This window comes from Chrysochloris asiatica, unplaced genomic scaffold, assembly GCF_000296735.1.
Source record: "Chrysochloris asiatica unplaced genomic scaffold, ChrAsi1.0 scaffold00214, whole genome shotgun sequence".
Lineage (NCBI taxonomy): Eukaryota > Metazoa > Chordata > Mammalia > Afrosoricida > Chrysochloridae > Chrysochloris > Chrysochloris asiatica.
Genome location: NW_006408732.1, coordinates 2,731,641 through 2,747,920, shown reverse-complemented (window position 1 = coordinate 2,747,920; position 16,280 = coordinate 2,731,641). Strand labels below are relative to the sequence as shown.

The 16,280-nt window shown below is 40.4% G+C and overlaps 1 protein-coding gene across 1 annotated transcript in view; it reads right to left on the bottom strand.

The window, feature by feature from the left end:
* Positions 1–15,799, bottom strand: part of PAQR3 (progestin and adipoQ receptor family member III) — a 25,829-nt gene extending 10,030 nt beyond the window's left edge. Inside the window, exons 1-3 of the mRNA XM_006872897.1 lie at positions 15,440–15,799; positions 9,495–9,657; positions 5,186–5,341 (exon numbers count right to left, since the gene is read on the bottom strand). Of these exons, the coding sequence (XP_006872959.1) occupies positions 5,186–5,341; positions 9,495–9,657; positions 15,440–15,624 (504 nt within the window). The 5' untranslated portion in view covers positions 15,625–15,799. The remainder of the gene's footprint in view (positions 1–5,185; positions 5,342–9,494; positions 9,658–15,439) is intronic.
* Between the last annotated feature and the right edge of the window lie 481 nt (positions 15,800–16,280).

The window sequence follows — 16,280 nt, the reverse complement described above, 5'->3', positions numbered from 1 at the left end:
TCTGATGCCATGTTTTTCTTCATGTAACCCAGCTTCTCGTATTATTTGCTCAGCATACAGGTTGAATAAGTATGGTGAAAGAATACAACCCTGTCGCACAACTTTCTTAATTTTAAACCATTCAGTCTTCCCATGTTCTGTTCGAACAGCTGCCTCCTGGACCATGTAGAGATTCCTCATGAGCACAATTGAGTGTGCTGGAATACTCATACTTCACAATGTTGTCCATAGCTTGTCATGATCCACACAACTGAAAGACTTTTAGTAGTCAATAAAGCACAGGTAAACATCTTTCTGATAGTCTCTGCTTTCAGCCAAGATCCATTGGACATCAGCAATGATATCCCTCGTTCCACAGCCTCTTCTGAATCTGGCTTGAGCCTCTGGAAGTTCTCTGTCAATGTATTTTTGCAGCCGTATCTGTATTTCCTTTAGTAAAACTTTACTCACATGTGACATCAAAGACATTGTCCGATGATTTCCACATTCCGTTGGGTCATCGCTCTTTGGAATGGGCACAAATACGGATCTCTTCCAATCAGTTGACCAGAGAATCGTCTTCCAAATTTCTTGGCAGAGATGAGTGAGTGCCCCCGTGCCACCTCACTTTCTGGAAAGATTTTCAATTTTTATTCCATCAATTCCTGGGGCCTTGTTCTTTGCCAATTCCTTCAATGAACCTTGGACTTCCTCCTTCAGTATCACTGGCTCTTGATCATATGCTACCTCTTGAAATGGTTGAACACTAATGATTTCCTTTTGGTACAGTGACTCTGTGTATTCCTTTCATCTTTGCTTGTGATGCTTTCTGCATCATTCAATAATTTCCCCAGAGAATTCTTCAATAACAAAAGTTGAAGTTTGAAATTTTTTTTCAGTTACCCCGTCTTGAGAAATGCTGAGCGTGTTATTCCTTTTTGGTTTTCTGATTCCAGATAAACAAAATGCACATTTTGTTGTAGTATTTGGCTTTATCTTCATGAGCTGATTTTTGAAATTTTCTGTTCAGCTCTTGGACCACCTCAGTTCTTGCATTTGCTTTAGTATTTCTACACTGGAGAGCAAATTTCAGTGTGTCTTCTGACATCCATTTTGACCTTTTCCTTCCTTCTTGTCTTCTCAGTGACTTTTTGCTTTCTTTCTGTATGATGTTCTTGATGTCATCCCACAACTCTTCTGGTCTTTGGTCTTTAGTGTTTAATGTATCAATCTATTTTTCAGATGATCTCTAAATTCAGGTGGGATATACTCAAGGTCATATTTTGGCTCTCGTGGACTTGTTTTCATTTTCTTCAGCTTCAGTTTGAATTTGCATATGAGTAATTGATGGTCTATTCCACAGTCTGCCCCTGGCCTTGTTTTCACTGATGATATGGAGGTTTTCCATCGTCTCTTTCCTCAGATGTAGTCAATTTGATTTCTATGTATTCCATCTGGTGAGGCCCAGGTGTATAGTCGTATGTTATGCTGTCTAAAGAAGGTATTCAAAATGAACAAATCATTGATTTTGCAGAATTCTATCATGCATTCCCCAGCATCATTTCTATCACCAAGGCCATATTTTCCAACTACTGATTCTTCCTCTTTGCTCCCAACCTTTGCATTCCAATCACCAGTAATTATCAGTACATCTTGATTGCATGCTTGATCAATTTCAGATTGAAGAAGTTTGTAGAATTCTTCTATTTCGTCCTCACTGGCTTTAGTGTTTGGTGCATAAATTTGAAAAATAGTGGTATTAACTGGGTTTTCCTGTAGGCGCATTGATATTATCCTATCACAGACAGAGTTGTACCTCATGACTGATCTGGATATGTTCTTTTTCACAATGAATGCAACACCATTCCTCTTCGTCATTCCCAGTATAGGTACCCATGTGGTTGTCAGATTCAAATGGCCAATACCAGTCCATTTCAGCTCACTAATGCCTAAGATATCGATGTTTATGCATTCCATTTCATTTTTGACAACTCCCAATGTTCCCAGATTCATACTTCGTATATTCCATGTTCCAATTTTCAATGGATGTTTACAGTGTTTTCTCTTCATTTTGAGTTGTGCCCCACCAGGAAATGAAGTTCCGACGGGCTTTTCTCCCACAGGCTTTGCTCCATTCACGTCATCATGGTCAACTCTACTTTGAGGAGGCAGCTCTTCCCTAGCTGCATTTTGAGTGCCTTCCAGTCTTTGGGGCTCATTTTCTGGCACTATGTCTGACAGTGTTTCTCTGCTATTCATAAGGTTTTCAATGAGTATATATTCGGACGTAGTTCATCACTCCTTCTTCCTAGTCTGTCTTCGTCTGGAAGCTCATCTGAAACCTGTCCACCATGGATGACCCTGCTGGTATTTAAAATACCGGTGACATAGCTTTCAGAATCACAGCAACTCATAAACCACCATAGAACGACAAACTGACAAGACAAGTTAGCGTTGAGGAAATAGCAAATTCTTTAAGAATGGAAAATTGTTGTTTGTTCTCAAGCGGATTCTGACTCATAGTGACTTCATGTGACTGAGGAAAACTGCTCCATAGCGGTTTCCTGGCTGTATCTTTAAAGAAGCAGATCACCAGGTCTTTTTCCCATGGAGCATCTGCGTGGGTTTAAACCACTAACCTTTTGGTTAGCAGTCACGCACTTAAACAATGTACCAACATGACTCCTAACAGTAATTTTTCAAGCTGACTTATTAGAGAACTCTCACCTTAGAGTGGAAAAGAAAACAGTAACAGGAAGGGAGCTTCAAGCTACCACAGTAGTATATTCAAAGAGAATGAAGCCTTGCACTCTTGTTAGGCAAGGAAGCACCATATTCAGGAGGTATTTTTGAAATACACTAAAATGTTAATGGATGACAAGATGTAGTGGAGGATGGCTTGGTGGTTTCGAGTCTGAAAGGCCAAGTGAATGGGTTCTATTAATGAAGCAAACGAACAGAGAAGATCCAGATTTGGAGTATGTGTGTGTGTTGGGGTGGGGGTAGGGGCTAGAGGGAATGAAAGAATGTTCATTATAAAATATAATAAACTTGGAAGGTTTCTGGGATTATATGTCTAAATGAGAAATTGAAAAGCTGGTCTTGAAGCCCAAAAGTTAGTATCATATAGGACACCATAGATTTCCAGGAGCTATTAACTCCCTGAAATCAAATGCGAAATTGTTTAGCTATATACCCAGATGTGTTTTCTCCTGGACCGAGGGGTCACTGCTTTCAATCTGATTCTAAAAATAGCCTGTGGTCCTTAATAGGTAAGGGGCCACTATAGCTATTGAACTGAATCTATATTTGGAAGCTACTTAGGCACCAGTGGGAATATAACATTTTTTTCCTTTACATGATCATGGAATATATTAGCTCTGTTCCTTCTTTTTCCTTTTTAAAGTATCTCAGGGATGATTTTTCTGATTAGAGAATTCTATGTATCCCACTGGTTACTCTGATGATCAGAGGTGATGTTTAGGAAGGGACAATAGAAAACAGGTTTCAGAGGAAAAAAGAATAAGATACACAAAATAATTCATATATTACATGACTGCATTCATTGTTGTTACATGCCATCAAGTCGGTTCCAACTTAAAATCATCCTGTATAGGATCTCCAAGGAGTGGCTAGTGGGTTTGAACCACTGACCTTATAGTTAGCAGTCCAGTGCTTATCCTTTTAGCACTACAACAGGATCCTCCTTGTTACTTTCTTTAATTTTTTTAAAAATGTGAACAGCTATCATAAAAATGAACAAAATAGTTTACTACTAAAAGCTACTTATAACAAGTTAACTGCACATGCATTTAATTATATGCTTTGAGCCACAGTAAATAGGCTTAAAAAAATCAAACAACTCACATGTAAATGGCTATCACTTTTATATAATGCTTTTACATATTCAATCCAAATGTATGAATTTTCTCATTAGCTCTACTCTCCAGATATGTGACAGTTTTCTCCATTACTGTACAGAGAGGAAGGTCCTATTTAAAATTTTCCGTCTAGGAATCTGGTGCTCTATCCTATCTGGGGACTGTGGCTTAGCTCACCTGCTACATGAGGGTGGGGATGAGGGAAACTTGGGCAGGGCAGGTTCTAGTCCCTATGAGTAGGACCAGGAATAACTAGTAAGCATACTGCTCCTGAGGAAGAAGCACCACTCGTATGTTGCGTGAGATAGTACAACAGTCTTAACTTTGAAAAGGAGGGAAATAAAAGAACATAAACTGTAAATGTACAGTGGGAGAGCAGGAAGAAAAGAGTAGGATTAATGGGAGCTTTCTGAATGGGAGGGAGAGTTAGAGAATTTGAGATGGACTTGGCCCACGGGAAGATTACGTTCGTCCTCTTGCTTGGGATGACAAGGTGATGGGGTGGGGATCTATTTTTCAGTCAGGTGCAATATGATCTGATCACAGTTTTTCAAGTGCTGCTTTTTACCAGGAAGAGGCAGACTTTTGTGAACTTAGGGTTCAACATGTTCAGAAAGCATATCAGATCTCAAACTCAGGCACATTTTAGACTCGCCAAAGAAACTCACCACCCCTCTGGCCTGTCTCCAGGCCTACCCACCAGAACATAAAACTGAGGAGAGGAAAGCACATTTCTTATTAAAAATATGGGACAATACACTCATAGATTCACCTCTCTCCTCTTTGTTTTCATTGAGAGGTGAGAAAAGGATAAGAAGGAAAACGGGAAAGCAGCAGCCAGCTTCATCATTTTGACAAGTGCTAACTTGGTTTAACTTCAGTTCTATAAACACAGAAATAACAGATAGGTAATGCTTACCACAAGGTTGGTGGTTCAAACCCACTAGCTGCTCCTCAGAAACCTTACAGAGTCACCTGAGTCAGAACCGATTTGACAGTACTTAACAACAATGTGTATATCTAAGGAACAGTGTAGCTATACAGATCTAGTGGATACTTTAATATTAAATTCAATGTCTACATTAAGTTTTCAGAGAATAACTTTATTTATTATTTTCTCTCAATGCAATATTAGTGAAATCAGTATGAAATTGATGAGAGACACTGGAGATCACAGAACCCTTTTAAAAAACAAGTGAGGCTAAACAAAACTTCTATTTCTTCTCTAAGTTAATAATATACTTATTTAGAAATACAAAGTAACCATGGCAAAAAAGTAAGATCTACATGAAAGGTAGTATGTAAAAAGCTGGCCTACTACTTACATTATTACAATAAAATGCATAAAATACTCCCGAGACATAACAGCCCAGTATTCCAATAGAAATTCCTGCATAATCTAATGCCATCCATCGTCGACAAGTTTTTTCGGATCGGTGGCAGGAAAAAAGATGATAGCCTACAGAGCAAAGCATACAGACCTATGGAAAATAAAACAAATCTTAGTGAAACACAATGAAGGGAAACACGAGCAACTCTTGCATAATGTTCAGTGAAGTGGTAAGAGCACAGGCTTTTTAGTCAATCCACCTGGGCTTGGATTGTAGCTCTGTCCCTTACTAGCTGGGCAAGCCATTCTGTTCTGCTAAACCTTCATTTCCTCCTGGGTAAAATGGGGTTAACAATTACAGAGAGATCTAAAAATGATAGGTAATTTAATATAGAAACATTTAAAATGAACAGCAAAGTCATGGGGAAATTACACATTACGAATGTTTTTATATATCAATTGAAGCTTATTTTGATCTTTGGATAAGGAATTTAGTTTTTAAGAAAGTATTTAATGTATAAGAAACACTTAAAAACAAACAAAAAACAGTTGTATGATATAAGAAATATAACCTCGTCCAACAAATCTAAGCCCCTAAAGACAGTTACTGATAATATTAGCTATGTGTCCTTCTAGATATAGTCCATGCATATGGGGGGGCGTGCTGTAGGGTAAGCATTGGACTGCTAACCGGGTCAGTGGTTCCTAGCCACCAGCTGCTCCTTGGAAACCCTATACAGGGATGCTATGTATAGAACCAACTCAAAGGCACTTAACAACAAGTTAAGTAAATTTATAGGCTCTGAGAAATAAAATGTCAAGTGATGCTTATACTTTTTTCTTTGATTGAATTTCTATATGAATAGTGAGCCGATTTGATAGCACTAAACAACAAAACATATTTTACAGTAATAATAAACAACAATAAACTAATTTAATCATGTATAAGAAAATAACAATGCAAATAAAAAACCATGCGGTTTTAAAAAGTTAACTTATACTCAATATGCGCTATTTAAAAGGGATATGCTATTTCTAGAGAGAGTTCCCTAATTTTTTTTTTTTTTTAAATCTGGTAAAAGGAGTATACTTCAGTTATCTGGGGAGGTTTACTTACATGGAATATCTTAAACAAGACAGACAGATAACTACAATATTATTCACATCTTACCACCAAGGTCCTTGGCATCACAACAAAGTAGTTTGTGATCTAGCCCCAGCTTATCTCCCCAGCCTCATCCTTTGCCACTCTCCTAGGATCTAAGTCTAGAAACCAAATCTGCAACTCCACAAAGTGCCAAGCTGTCTCTGACTTCTGAATCTTTATACAAACGGTTTCAGCTTACATGCCCTACCTCACTCCTTCCTACCTAGGTGACTCGTTCTTTGTGACACACTTTATCTTTGGTGCCTACCATACAGGATGAAATTTAAAAAACACCTGTTGAACTGAATGTAAATGATCTGAATCTAGGGAAAGTAGTCTCAGTCTACTCTCCCTCTCCCAGCCTCTTACCTCTTGCTCTTATTTCAGACAAGTACCTCTACCTCTAGAAAGGTTCCAAACTCCTTAAATTATATTCTACTATTAAAACTGTACTGTTAATCGTGTTATAAGAAAACCCCTGAGAACAGGTAGTACCCAATTAAAGATGCGGTTCCATTCCAACAACTCCATCTTAAGCCAGTTCTGATGAAGCTGAATACCTCAATTTTTTTTCTAGTTTTCATTTTTATTGCCTTTTATTAGTAGTATCTTTATAAATCTGGCTGTGTTGTTGTTGTTTTTCCTGGCTGTGTCTTGAAGAGTAAATTATAAAACTGAAGTCTCTAAGTGAACATATGAGAATGAAAGCATCAACAAATTACACGTTGCAACTTCATCACTTTATACATTTCACTACTTTACTCAGGTTTATTACTAATGATAAAATGTACCAAAAAATCCAAAAATGATGGTCATAACTGTGGTGTCTTAAGTAGAAAACATTGCAAGTTAGGGTCTACTTATATGTAAAGTAGGTAAGGATGTGGGGGGAAAAAAGTTTTTAAAGATTAGATGTAAATCAATATTAATTAAATAAATGTACTTAAGGTTTACCCTGCTGCCCACTGACCTTAAGAATTCAAAAAAGTCAATTAAACTTATCAGTATAATTTCATAAAAATAAAAGAAATGGTCTTTTCAAGTACGACGTGCTCATTTGTCTTTAGTGAGTTACGTAGCATGTAACAGGATGGACACTGCAGTTAGGAGTTCTCCTGCTGAATAATCCTGGGCAAGTCACCAACACTCTGGATTCATTTCTTCCCTCGAAGCTCTAATTATCTACTAATTTTAGTTTTTAATGCACTGTCTTCTTAGGCCGATATGGAGTGAAGATGTGGTCCCTAAACTAGTATCAGCTGTGGCTGTGTGGTGACGACAGAAGGCATAAAAAGAGAAGAAAACAGAAGCTTCCCAGAGTGAATTCTACCAACATAGTTAATGATAGAAATGAGTTTTTGTAGTTATTAATGATTATTATTATTAAGAGCAGAGTCCTGGTGTGGTGCTGTGGGTTAATGCGCCAGGCTGCAAAGCCATTTGAACTGCAAGGTCAGCAGTCCAAGCTCATCAGTTACTCCTTGGAAACCTTATACAGTGTCGCTATGGGTCAGAACCAACTTGACAGCGCTTCAGAACAGCAACATTATTAAGAGCATCTTAGGCTATGCTAGGATTTAAAACATTTAACTATAAAGAAATTGATTCATTTCCATTATAAAATGAGATGGACTCTAAGAAATTGCTTGGCTTTCATCAGAATGAAAATCAAACCTGAAAAAAACCACAGTCTTATTTCTCTTGAAGTAATTTAAAATATCATGCCCCAAACTGGAATTTAAAAAAAGGAGAAAGGGAATGTTTTTGCTGTGTTTCTTGGTCACTTATATCCAAAATTTTAACTTGAACAAAGTAATGAAATAAGTAAAGTGATGAAGAAAGCTATGAAAGAAGATTTGAAATAAAATGATACCTAAAGAAAACAACTTTTATGCAACTGACTTATTGGCTTACACTGCCCCAGAGTGAGCAGAAATGGTTAACTTACAAGGGATTGTTGGTCCGTGTTTGAAGGAAGCGGGAAGATAGCCTTTTCTTTTCATCTTTATGTTGATCTCTACTCTCTGCATTTTATAATTTTATTAAAGCATTTTAACTCCTTAAAGTGTCAGCAAGATCATGGTTCACATTTGCTTTCTTCTTTATAATCATTTATTTGAAAATCTATTTAATGTCATTTTTGAAGATACCTTTACAAATTACTTTTTTTTTTCTAACATTTTTATTATGAATTATATGATAGTTTACATGGGAGAACATTAGCTTTACATTTATCCTGTCGTATATTGTTTCATTGCCATGATTACAGTCCCCTCCATGCAAAATCAAACAGCCAAAGGGTATACCCTGCAAGTCTGCCCCTCAGTGGTCAGCACACAGCCCCTCTCCATCTCTGGGTCTAGAGTCCCCAGCCGCTCCATCTCTCCACGCCATCATCTCTGCCTCCATCTCTGGCATCACAGATTACATTGGGCTGCGAACCGCAAGGTCAGCAGTTCAAAACTACCAGCTGTTCTGCAGGAGAAAGATGAGGCTTTCTGCTCCCATAAAGATTTACAGCCTTGGAAACCCTGTACTGGGTCACTATGAGTCGGAACCGACTCCACGGCACATAACCACCACCACCACCACCATCACAATGAAAATACTAAGGAAGTAACAAAAAAAAAAGAGGTAGAGGAGAGAACACAGAAATGTTCTGAAAGCAGGAAAGGGTAAAAGATAACAGGGAAAGTGAAGTTAATGTGAAAGCACTAAAGCATAAGATCAATACTATTGAAACAAGACATTCAAAAACAGTTCTGAAACAACAGATGCAAAAATCAACAAATTATAAATAGGAAACAGAAGAGAAATCTTCCCAAATTTTAAATAGACACAAGTGCTGTACTTCAGTCAAAGAGTATAATCAGTGATTTATATTATTATTACTTTTAAAACAAAGATATCTATAAAGGTAAAGAGAAAAGAAAATATATTTTAAACTTACTGGATTTCAAATATATTCTCATACCAACCTACAAACATACTCTGATAATAATATGTTTCATGCTTATGATTATGAAAGGGACAGAGCTGACCTATATGCCACCTTGGAAGCTCTTTAAGGGTGGTTCTGAAGTAAGTAAGGTCACTTGCCCAAGTTTGCCTGACTAAAGTTCTCTTGACTAATAATAGTGTTTGTGAAATGACTTACCTGGAAGCAGAAAAGACAAATAGAACAAATTACAAAATCTTCTCTGGATGCACTTGCTGAAGGCAACACAGATGTCATGTCATATATTCCCAATGTGAAGAAGAGAAAGAATCCCAGCAAATGACTCCAGATGTTTACCGTCTCATTAGATAAAATAAACAAACTGGAAAATAAACAAACATGTAGTTCAGATTCATACTGGCCTTGCTTACTGTCAACATTCAAAGGTGTTGTTGTTGTTAAGTGTTGTTGAGTTGGTTCCAACTCATAGTGACACTGTACAGGGTTTCCCAGAAGCAGCTGGGGAATTCAAACCAACAACCTTGCTTATTCTACAGTGCCACACCAGGACTCCATTCAAAAATCTGTTGTTGTTGTTGTTAAGTACCATCAAGTTGGTTCTGAGCCATAGCGACCCTGTATAGGATTTCCAATGAGGGGCTGGTGAGCTTGAACCACCGATCTTTCGGCTCAAACCACTTTGTAGTCCAGCGCATTAACCCACAGTGCCACACCAGGACTCCATTCAAAGGTTAGGGACAATATATTTGGTTATCTAATACTTGATATTTTAAGTCCCTTAGCCCTGACTTTTCCTTTCTAAATTTGACACATCATTTAATTTAATGAATCTTAAATTTTCCCCAACTCTCCTGATCCTGGGATTTTAGAAGCTTTTGTGTGTGTGTTACCCTGTTCGATTACCATATGCTTCCTCACATTACAGCGACCCTGTACAGGGTTTTGAAGCAGCGGCTATTGAGTTTGAGCTGCCTACCTTTTGGTTCAAAGAGACTTTGCATTCCAGCACATTAACCCACAGCCCTGTAACAGGACACCCACATTAGAGTTGCTGTTATTGTTAAGTGCCATCCAGTCGATTCCAACCCACAGTGAACCTGTATAGGGTTTCCAAGGAACAGCTTGGTGAGCTTGAACCACCGACCTTTGCAGTTCAAACAACATTAGAGTTAGGTACATATAAACCCTATTTCATCCTCTAGCCTCTCAACTCCCTGACCATCTTTCTGATACCACTGTTTCAATACAGTGCCTTGCTCCAAGTAGATACTAAATGTCGACAGACCTGAATGTGTAGATTAAAACTAGATGCTAGCCAGCACACCTTCTATAATAGGTATCTGAAAACCTGCTCAGTACAAGGTTAGCCACAAACTTACAATACTTACTTTTGTTGTTGTTAGTTGCTGTCAAGTAACTCAGGGTAACCCAAGTGTTCTGAGTAGAACTGTTCTATAAAGTTTTCATGATTGTGACCTTTTAAAAGCAGATAGCCAGGCCTTTCTTGCAGGGCACCCCTTGGTGGATTTTAGCCACCAGCCTAGTACTTAATCCTTCTACCTATCCAAGGACCCCTAAAATAGCTATTTAAAAGTCTAACCAAGTCACTGCCATTGAGTCAATTTCAACTCACAGTAATCCTATAGGATAGAGTAGAACTGCTTCAGATGGTCTCACCTTTCTCCAGAGGAGGGCCTGGTGGGTTTGTACTGCCAATCTTATGGTTAGCAGACCAACCCTTAACTCATTAGTTGTTATGTACTTTCAAGTTGGTTCAGACTTATAGCAATCCTGTATAGGGTTTCTGAAGCTATAGATCTTTGTGGGAGCAGAAAGCCTCATTTTTCTCCCGCAGAGTGGCTGTTGGGCTCAAACTCCATTTGTTGTTCTTGTTAAGTACCATCAAGTTGGTTCCAACTCATAGAGACCCTGTATAGGGTTTCCCAGGATTGACTGGTGGGTTTGAATTGTCAACCTTGCAACTCAAACTGACGTTAAGGTCCAGCAAATTATCCTGCAGTGCCACACCCTGTTTGGTTGGTTGGTTGGTTATGTGCTGTGGAGTCGGTTCCAAATCACAGTGACCCTAGGTAGAGTTTCCAAGGCTGTAAATCTTTACAGGAGCAGAAAGTCTCATCTTTCTCCCGTGGAACAGCTGGTAGTTTCAAACTGCTGACCTTGCGGTTAGCAGCCCAACTCATAACCACTAGGCTACCAGAGCTCTTGACACCCCATTTGTTGTTGTTAAGAGCTGTGGATTCAGTTCTGACCCATAGTGACTCTGCGGAGGGTTTCCAAGGAGCTACTGGTGAGTTTGAACTGCTGACCTCAAAGTTCAAACCTGCTTTGCAGTCCAGCACATTAGCCCACAGCACCACACCAGGACTACACACCCCATTTAGTACTTATTAAATGCAAATGCAAAATTATATGGACTTGAAAGCAGAAGAAAAAAATATAAAATGATTATGTAGGCATGCTGGAACTACTTTGCTGTTATTGTTTTGAAATCAAACGTTACAGGACTTTATCCTTCCTAGGAACGCTCCTGGTGTGGTGCTGTGGGTTAATGTGCTAGACTGCAAAGTCAGTTTGAATCTCTAGGTCAGTGGTTCAAGCTCATCAGCCACTCCTCGGAAACCCCAGATAGGGTTGCTATGGGTCAGAACCGACTTGACAGCACTTAACAACAACAGGAACAGGAACAGGAAGTTACTTCCAACATCAGTACTATTTGGTCTCTTTCAAAATGTCCTAACTGATTTGAAATCTAAAGATCTTGGCAGCACAAGGTTGGTAGAATGAGTACCACCCAAGGGCAGATCAAAGGCTCACTGTCTCTCCACCCCAATTTAGCCATGAATTAGCTCTGTGATGTTGAGCAAGTCATTTAATATCTCCAGGCTTCAATTTCTTCATCTATATGATAAAGAACTGCATTAGATGCAGTTTTAAATCCCTTCCAACTCTAAAAATCCTTAATTTTGTGAAATGGTTTTCCAGCTGCAGATAGGAATCATCTGATTATCAGAAGGCAACATCATGATTAAAGATTAAGATTCTGTTACAATACCTGGTTGTTTAAATTAAGGTCTTTCAACCTGACTGATTCAGGAATCCTTACTAAGAAGCATTCATGTCTAAATTGACCAAGCACTAGGCTGCTAACAACAAGGTTGACAGTTCAAACCCACCAGCTGCTCCTTGGAAACTGTGGTCACTACAAATCAGTACTGACTTAATGGCACTTAACAAAAACAAGCCAACAGCAGTGTCCATGGGGTTCTCATGCTCTCATTTTCAGAAGTCATGCACGACAGGGTCTCAAGCTACCAAACGATCATTGAGAAGAATAAAGTGAATCTTATATGAGGAAAAGTTAGGCTTTATTTCAAGCATCATGTATATCAAGACTACTGATAAGGAAACAGAGGAAGACCGCAAGAACTGCTGCAAAACTGCAGAACTTTTTTTTTGACATTCAATACTATGCTGTGTCTATTGACTAGAACTTTTCATATTGTAAAACACCGATTAACTGAACTGAGAGACAAAACCTTTGCATATTCCTTCCAACTAACAAGAATACTAGCAGAATAGCTTGTGTATTTTTTTCTAAGAAGCTTCCCATTTATTACCAGAATCTGCCATGGTCACTCCTGATAGTAAAGGCAGAAAGAGCACAAGCTGGGCCTCAGTAAGTTCAAGTTGGTGGCAAGAGCACTTAGAAGAATACACTCCAGGAACCTGCTTGTTCTATGAGAAGTTAGGTCCCATATTCTGCTCAACTTCAAAATTACTACTTATCTTCTTTATTGTCATCTGTTTAGCTTTATAATTATGATGATACTGAAAGCTACCATGTAGCGTACTGGTTACGAGTTGGGCTGCTAACATTAAGGTCAGCAGTTCGAAATTACCAGCTGTTCCTCAGGAGAAAGATAAGGCTTTCTGCTCCCGTAAAGATTTACAGCCTCGGAAACCATATACAAGGGTCACTATGAGTCGGAACCAACTCCATGGCACATAACCAACCAACCAATGTATCACATGTTTAGTAGACACCAGTGTAGCATTTTGCAAATAAAATCTCTTATTAAACCCTGAAGCAAAGATGGTGAATGCCCTCATTTTACCAGCGAAGCAAGTAAGCTCAGAGATGTTAACTTTTCCTCTAGGTTTCACAGCCATTAAATGGCAGATCGGATACCCAAACTATAAACTCAAAAACTCTAAAGCATTATATTTATTGTCTACTCTGTGAGATCTGATTCCTAACATCAGAACACCAAGGACCACTGCTACAGGTACCTAAGCTATTTAAGGCAATGTGTTATTTACTGTGTCCTTGTGGATCTCCAGATCCAGGGCAGGATCCAGCACTGGTTCCCTGTATAATTATTGATACCCAGGTGTCCTGGTGTGCCACTGTGGGCTAAAGCACTAAACAGCAAGGTCAGCAGTTCACACTCACCAAGCCGCTCCTTGGAAACCCTATACAGGGTCGCTGTGAGACTCGATGGCACTTAACAAAAACAGGAGACATTTGGTGTAAAGCAGTAATTGGGGTTCAAACTGTGAAGTCTGGAAAGTCATTCACTCATGAAGGGATGGGCAGTGAGGTCACCTTGTGAACCTCAGTCACTAAAACACTTTCAAGGCAGAATGACAGGAACTGAAGAAAGGCCATGCTCCAATGGAGATCAAGAACCAGACACGTCTGCTGCTTGAGAGATTCAACAACCCACATTCCAGCACTGGTTTTTGTTTTTTTGCTGCAGTGACTTGAAACAAACAACATCTTAATTCTGAGATGCTGTATTAAAGTACACACCATTGAGTTTTCATAGAATTTGAAGGCTAATTTTTCAATTGTTTTTGACTGAAGGGATTGTTGGTTTTAAAGGTTTCAATGAAGATACAAAGCCCTTTCATAGAGATGCTCTGTGGTGCTAAAGACCAGAGTTGTTGTTGTTGTTGTTGTTGTTGGTAGGTGCCATCAAGTCAGTACTGACCCACAGCGACCTTATGCACAGCAGAATGAAATACTGCCCAATCCTGGGCCAACCTCACTATTGTTGCCACGCTTGAGTCCATCGATGCTGCCACTTGGCCAATCCATCTCATTGGGGGTCTTCCTCTTTTTCTCTGATCCTCCACCTTACCAAACATGATATCCTTCTCCAGCAACTGGTCCCTCCTGACAATATGTCCGAAGTATGAGAGATGAAGTTTGGCCATCCTGGCCTCCAAGGAGCACTCTGGCTGCAGTTCTTCCAAAACGGATCTATTGGTTCTTTTGGCAGCCCATGGCACTTTCAACACTGTAACTCAAATGCATCAATTCTTCTACGGTCTTCCTTATTCACTGTAGATGCCCAGATATGGGTTGGTACCACGTGGCTTTCCTACACAGAGTAGGAGTTAGGAGTAGGGCTGCTAACCTCAAAGTTAGCAGTTGGAAGCTACCAGAGGTTCCGATGGAGAACGATGAGGCTTTCTGCTCCCGTAAAGAGAAACTCTATGCAGTTACTATGAGTCAGAACTGACTCCATGGCACACCACCACCACCTATATATATAATTACCACAGTGGTAATTATATAATAATGTAATTATCTCTTTAATGTCTGTTACCCAGTCTAGACCGTAGTAGCTTCAAGAGAACAGGTGACACTGTTTTCTGCAGGACCTCAGGCAGTGCCTGGAAGCTAACAGGTACTCAAGCATTTGCTGAATGAATAAACCACAACAACATCTAAATATATATATAATTATATATATATATATAAAACATATCGATTTGTTTCCAATTATGTGGGCCTTCACCTGACCCCAAATCACTGAATTCTCACAGAGTTGCTCTAACAAAAACCAAGCTTAAGCCATTGTCATCGGGTTCATTCAAACATGCATCCCAATAAGCACCAAATGGGATAAAGAACGAAAAAGCGCTTTGTAAACAGCAAAGGCATCATCACTGTTACTCTCACTATTACTAACTACCTGGATCAAGCACCCGGTGTTGACAATGACAGGGGAGAGGATGGGCCAGCGAGGAAAGCAGTGGGGAGACCAGACAAAAAGGGTGTAGGTGAGAAGGAGGGGCCGCCGGCGCGCCCCGTGGAGGCCGCCAGACTGTACCTTTTGATACACAGCCTCGAGGGCAGGTAGGCCCGGTAGCCGTCGGTGATGTACGGATTGTCCTTGAGGGACACGGGGATCTGCTCGTAGGTGTAAAGGCGGATACCGCGGGGCACCAGCACCGGCCAGTACTGGTAGCTGCCCAGTTCGATGTAATGTGCGCTCTTCAGTAGCTTCTGATGCATCGTTCCGGCCGCCGCCGCTCCCTACAGGGAGCTCCCCCAGGTCCCGCCTCCCCGGGGAGGGGGCTTCGCCGCCGGAGCCCCCGCCCCGGAGCCCGCGGACTCTCCTAGACGTACTACCGCCGAGCAGCTGTCCAGGCCAGGCTCAACGCACCGAGCGGCCACCGCGTCAGCGCCGGGGCGGGCTGGCGGCGTCGCAGCCCTGTCTGACGTCAGCACGCCGCGGCGGGCCCCGCCCCTCGGCGCTGTCTGGGTCTGACCGCGCTAAGGCGACTTGCCGGCCCTTGTGTGTGCTAGTGCTTGCGAGTTGCTACAGGAAGGTTTGAGGGCACCAAGCGGCTCCTTGGCCACGGTGCGCCAGCGCCCGAGAGGAGCAGAAAGAACATCACTGGAAAAGTGTCCCCTCCATCTTTACTCAGAAGCAATTAGAAAGTTACATTTTGAGAAATCAAGGGTTAATGTTTAAACAGGAAGAATAATTATACAGCTAATTCTTCAACCTTGTTGTTATGTGCCATTGAGTCGGTTCCGACCCATAGCGACCCTGTATAGGGTTTCCGTGGGTGTAAGGAGCTCTGGTAGCGTAGTGGTTACGAATCGGGCTGCGAACCTTAAGGTCAGCGGTTCGAAACTACCAGCCGCTCCGTGGGAGAAAGATG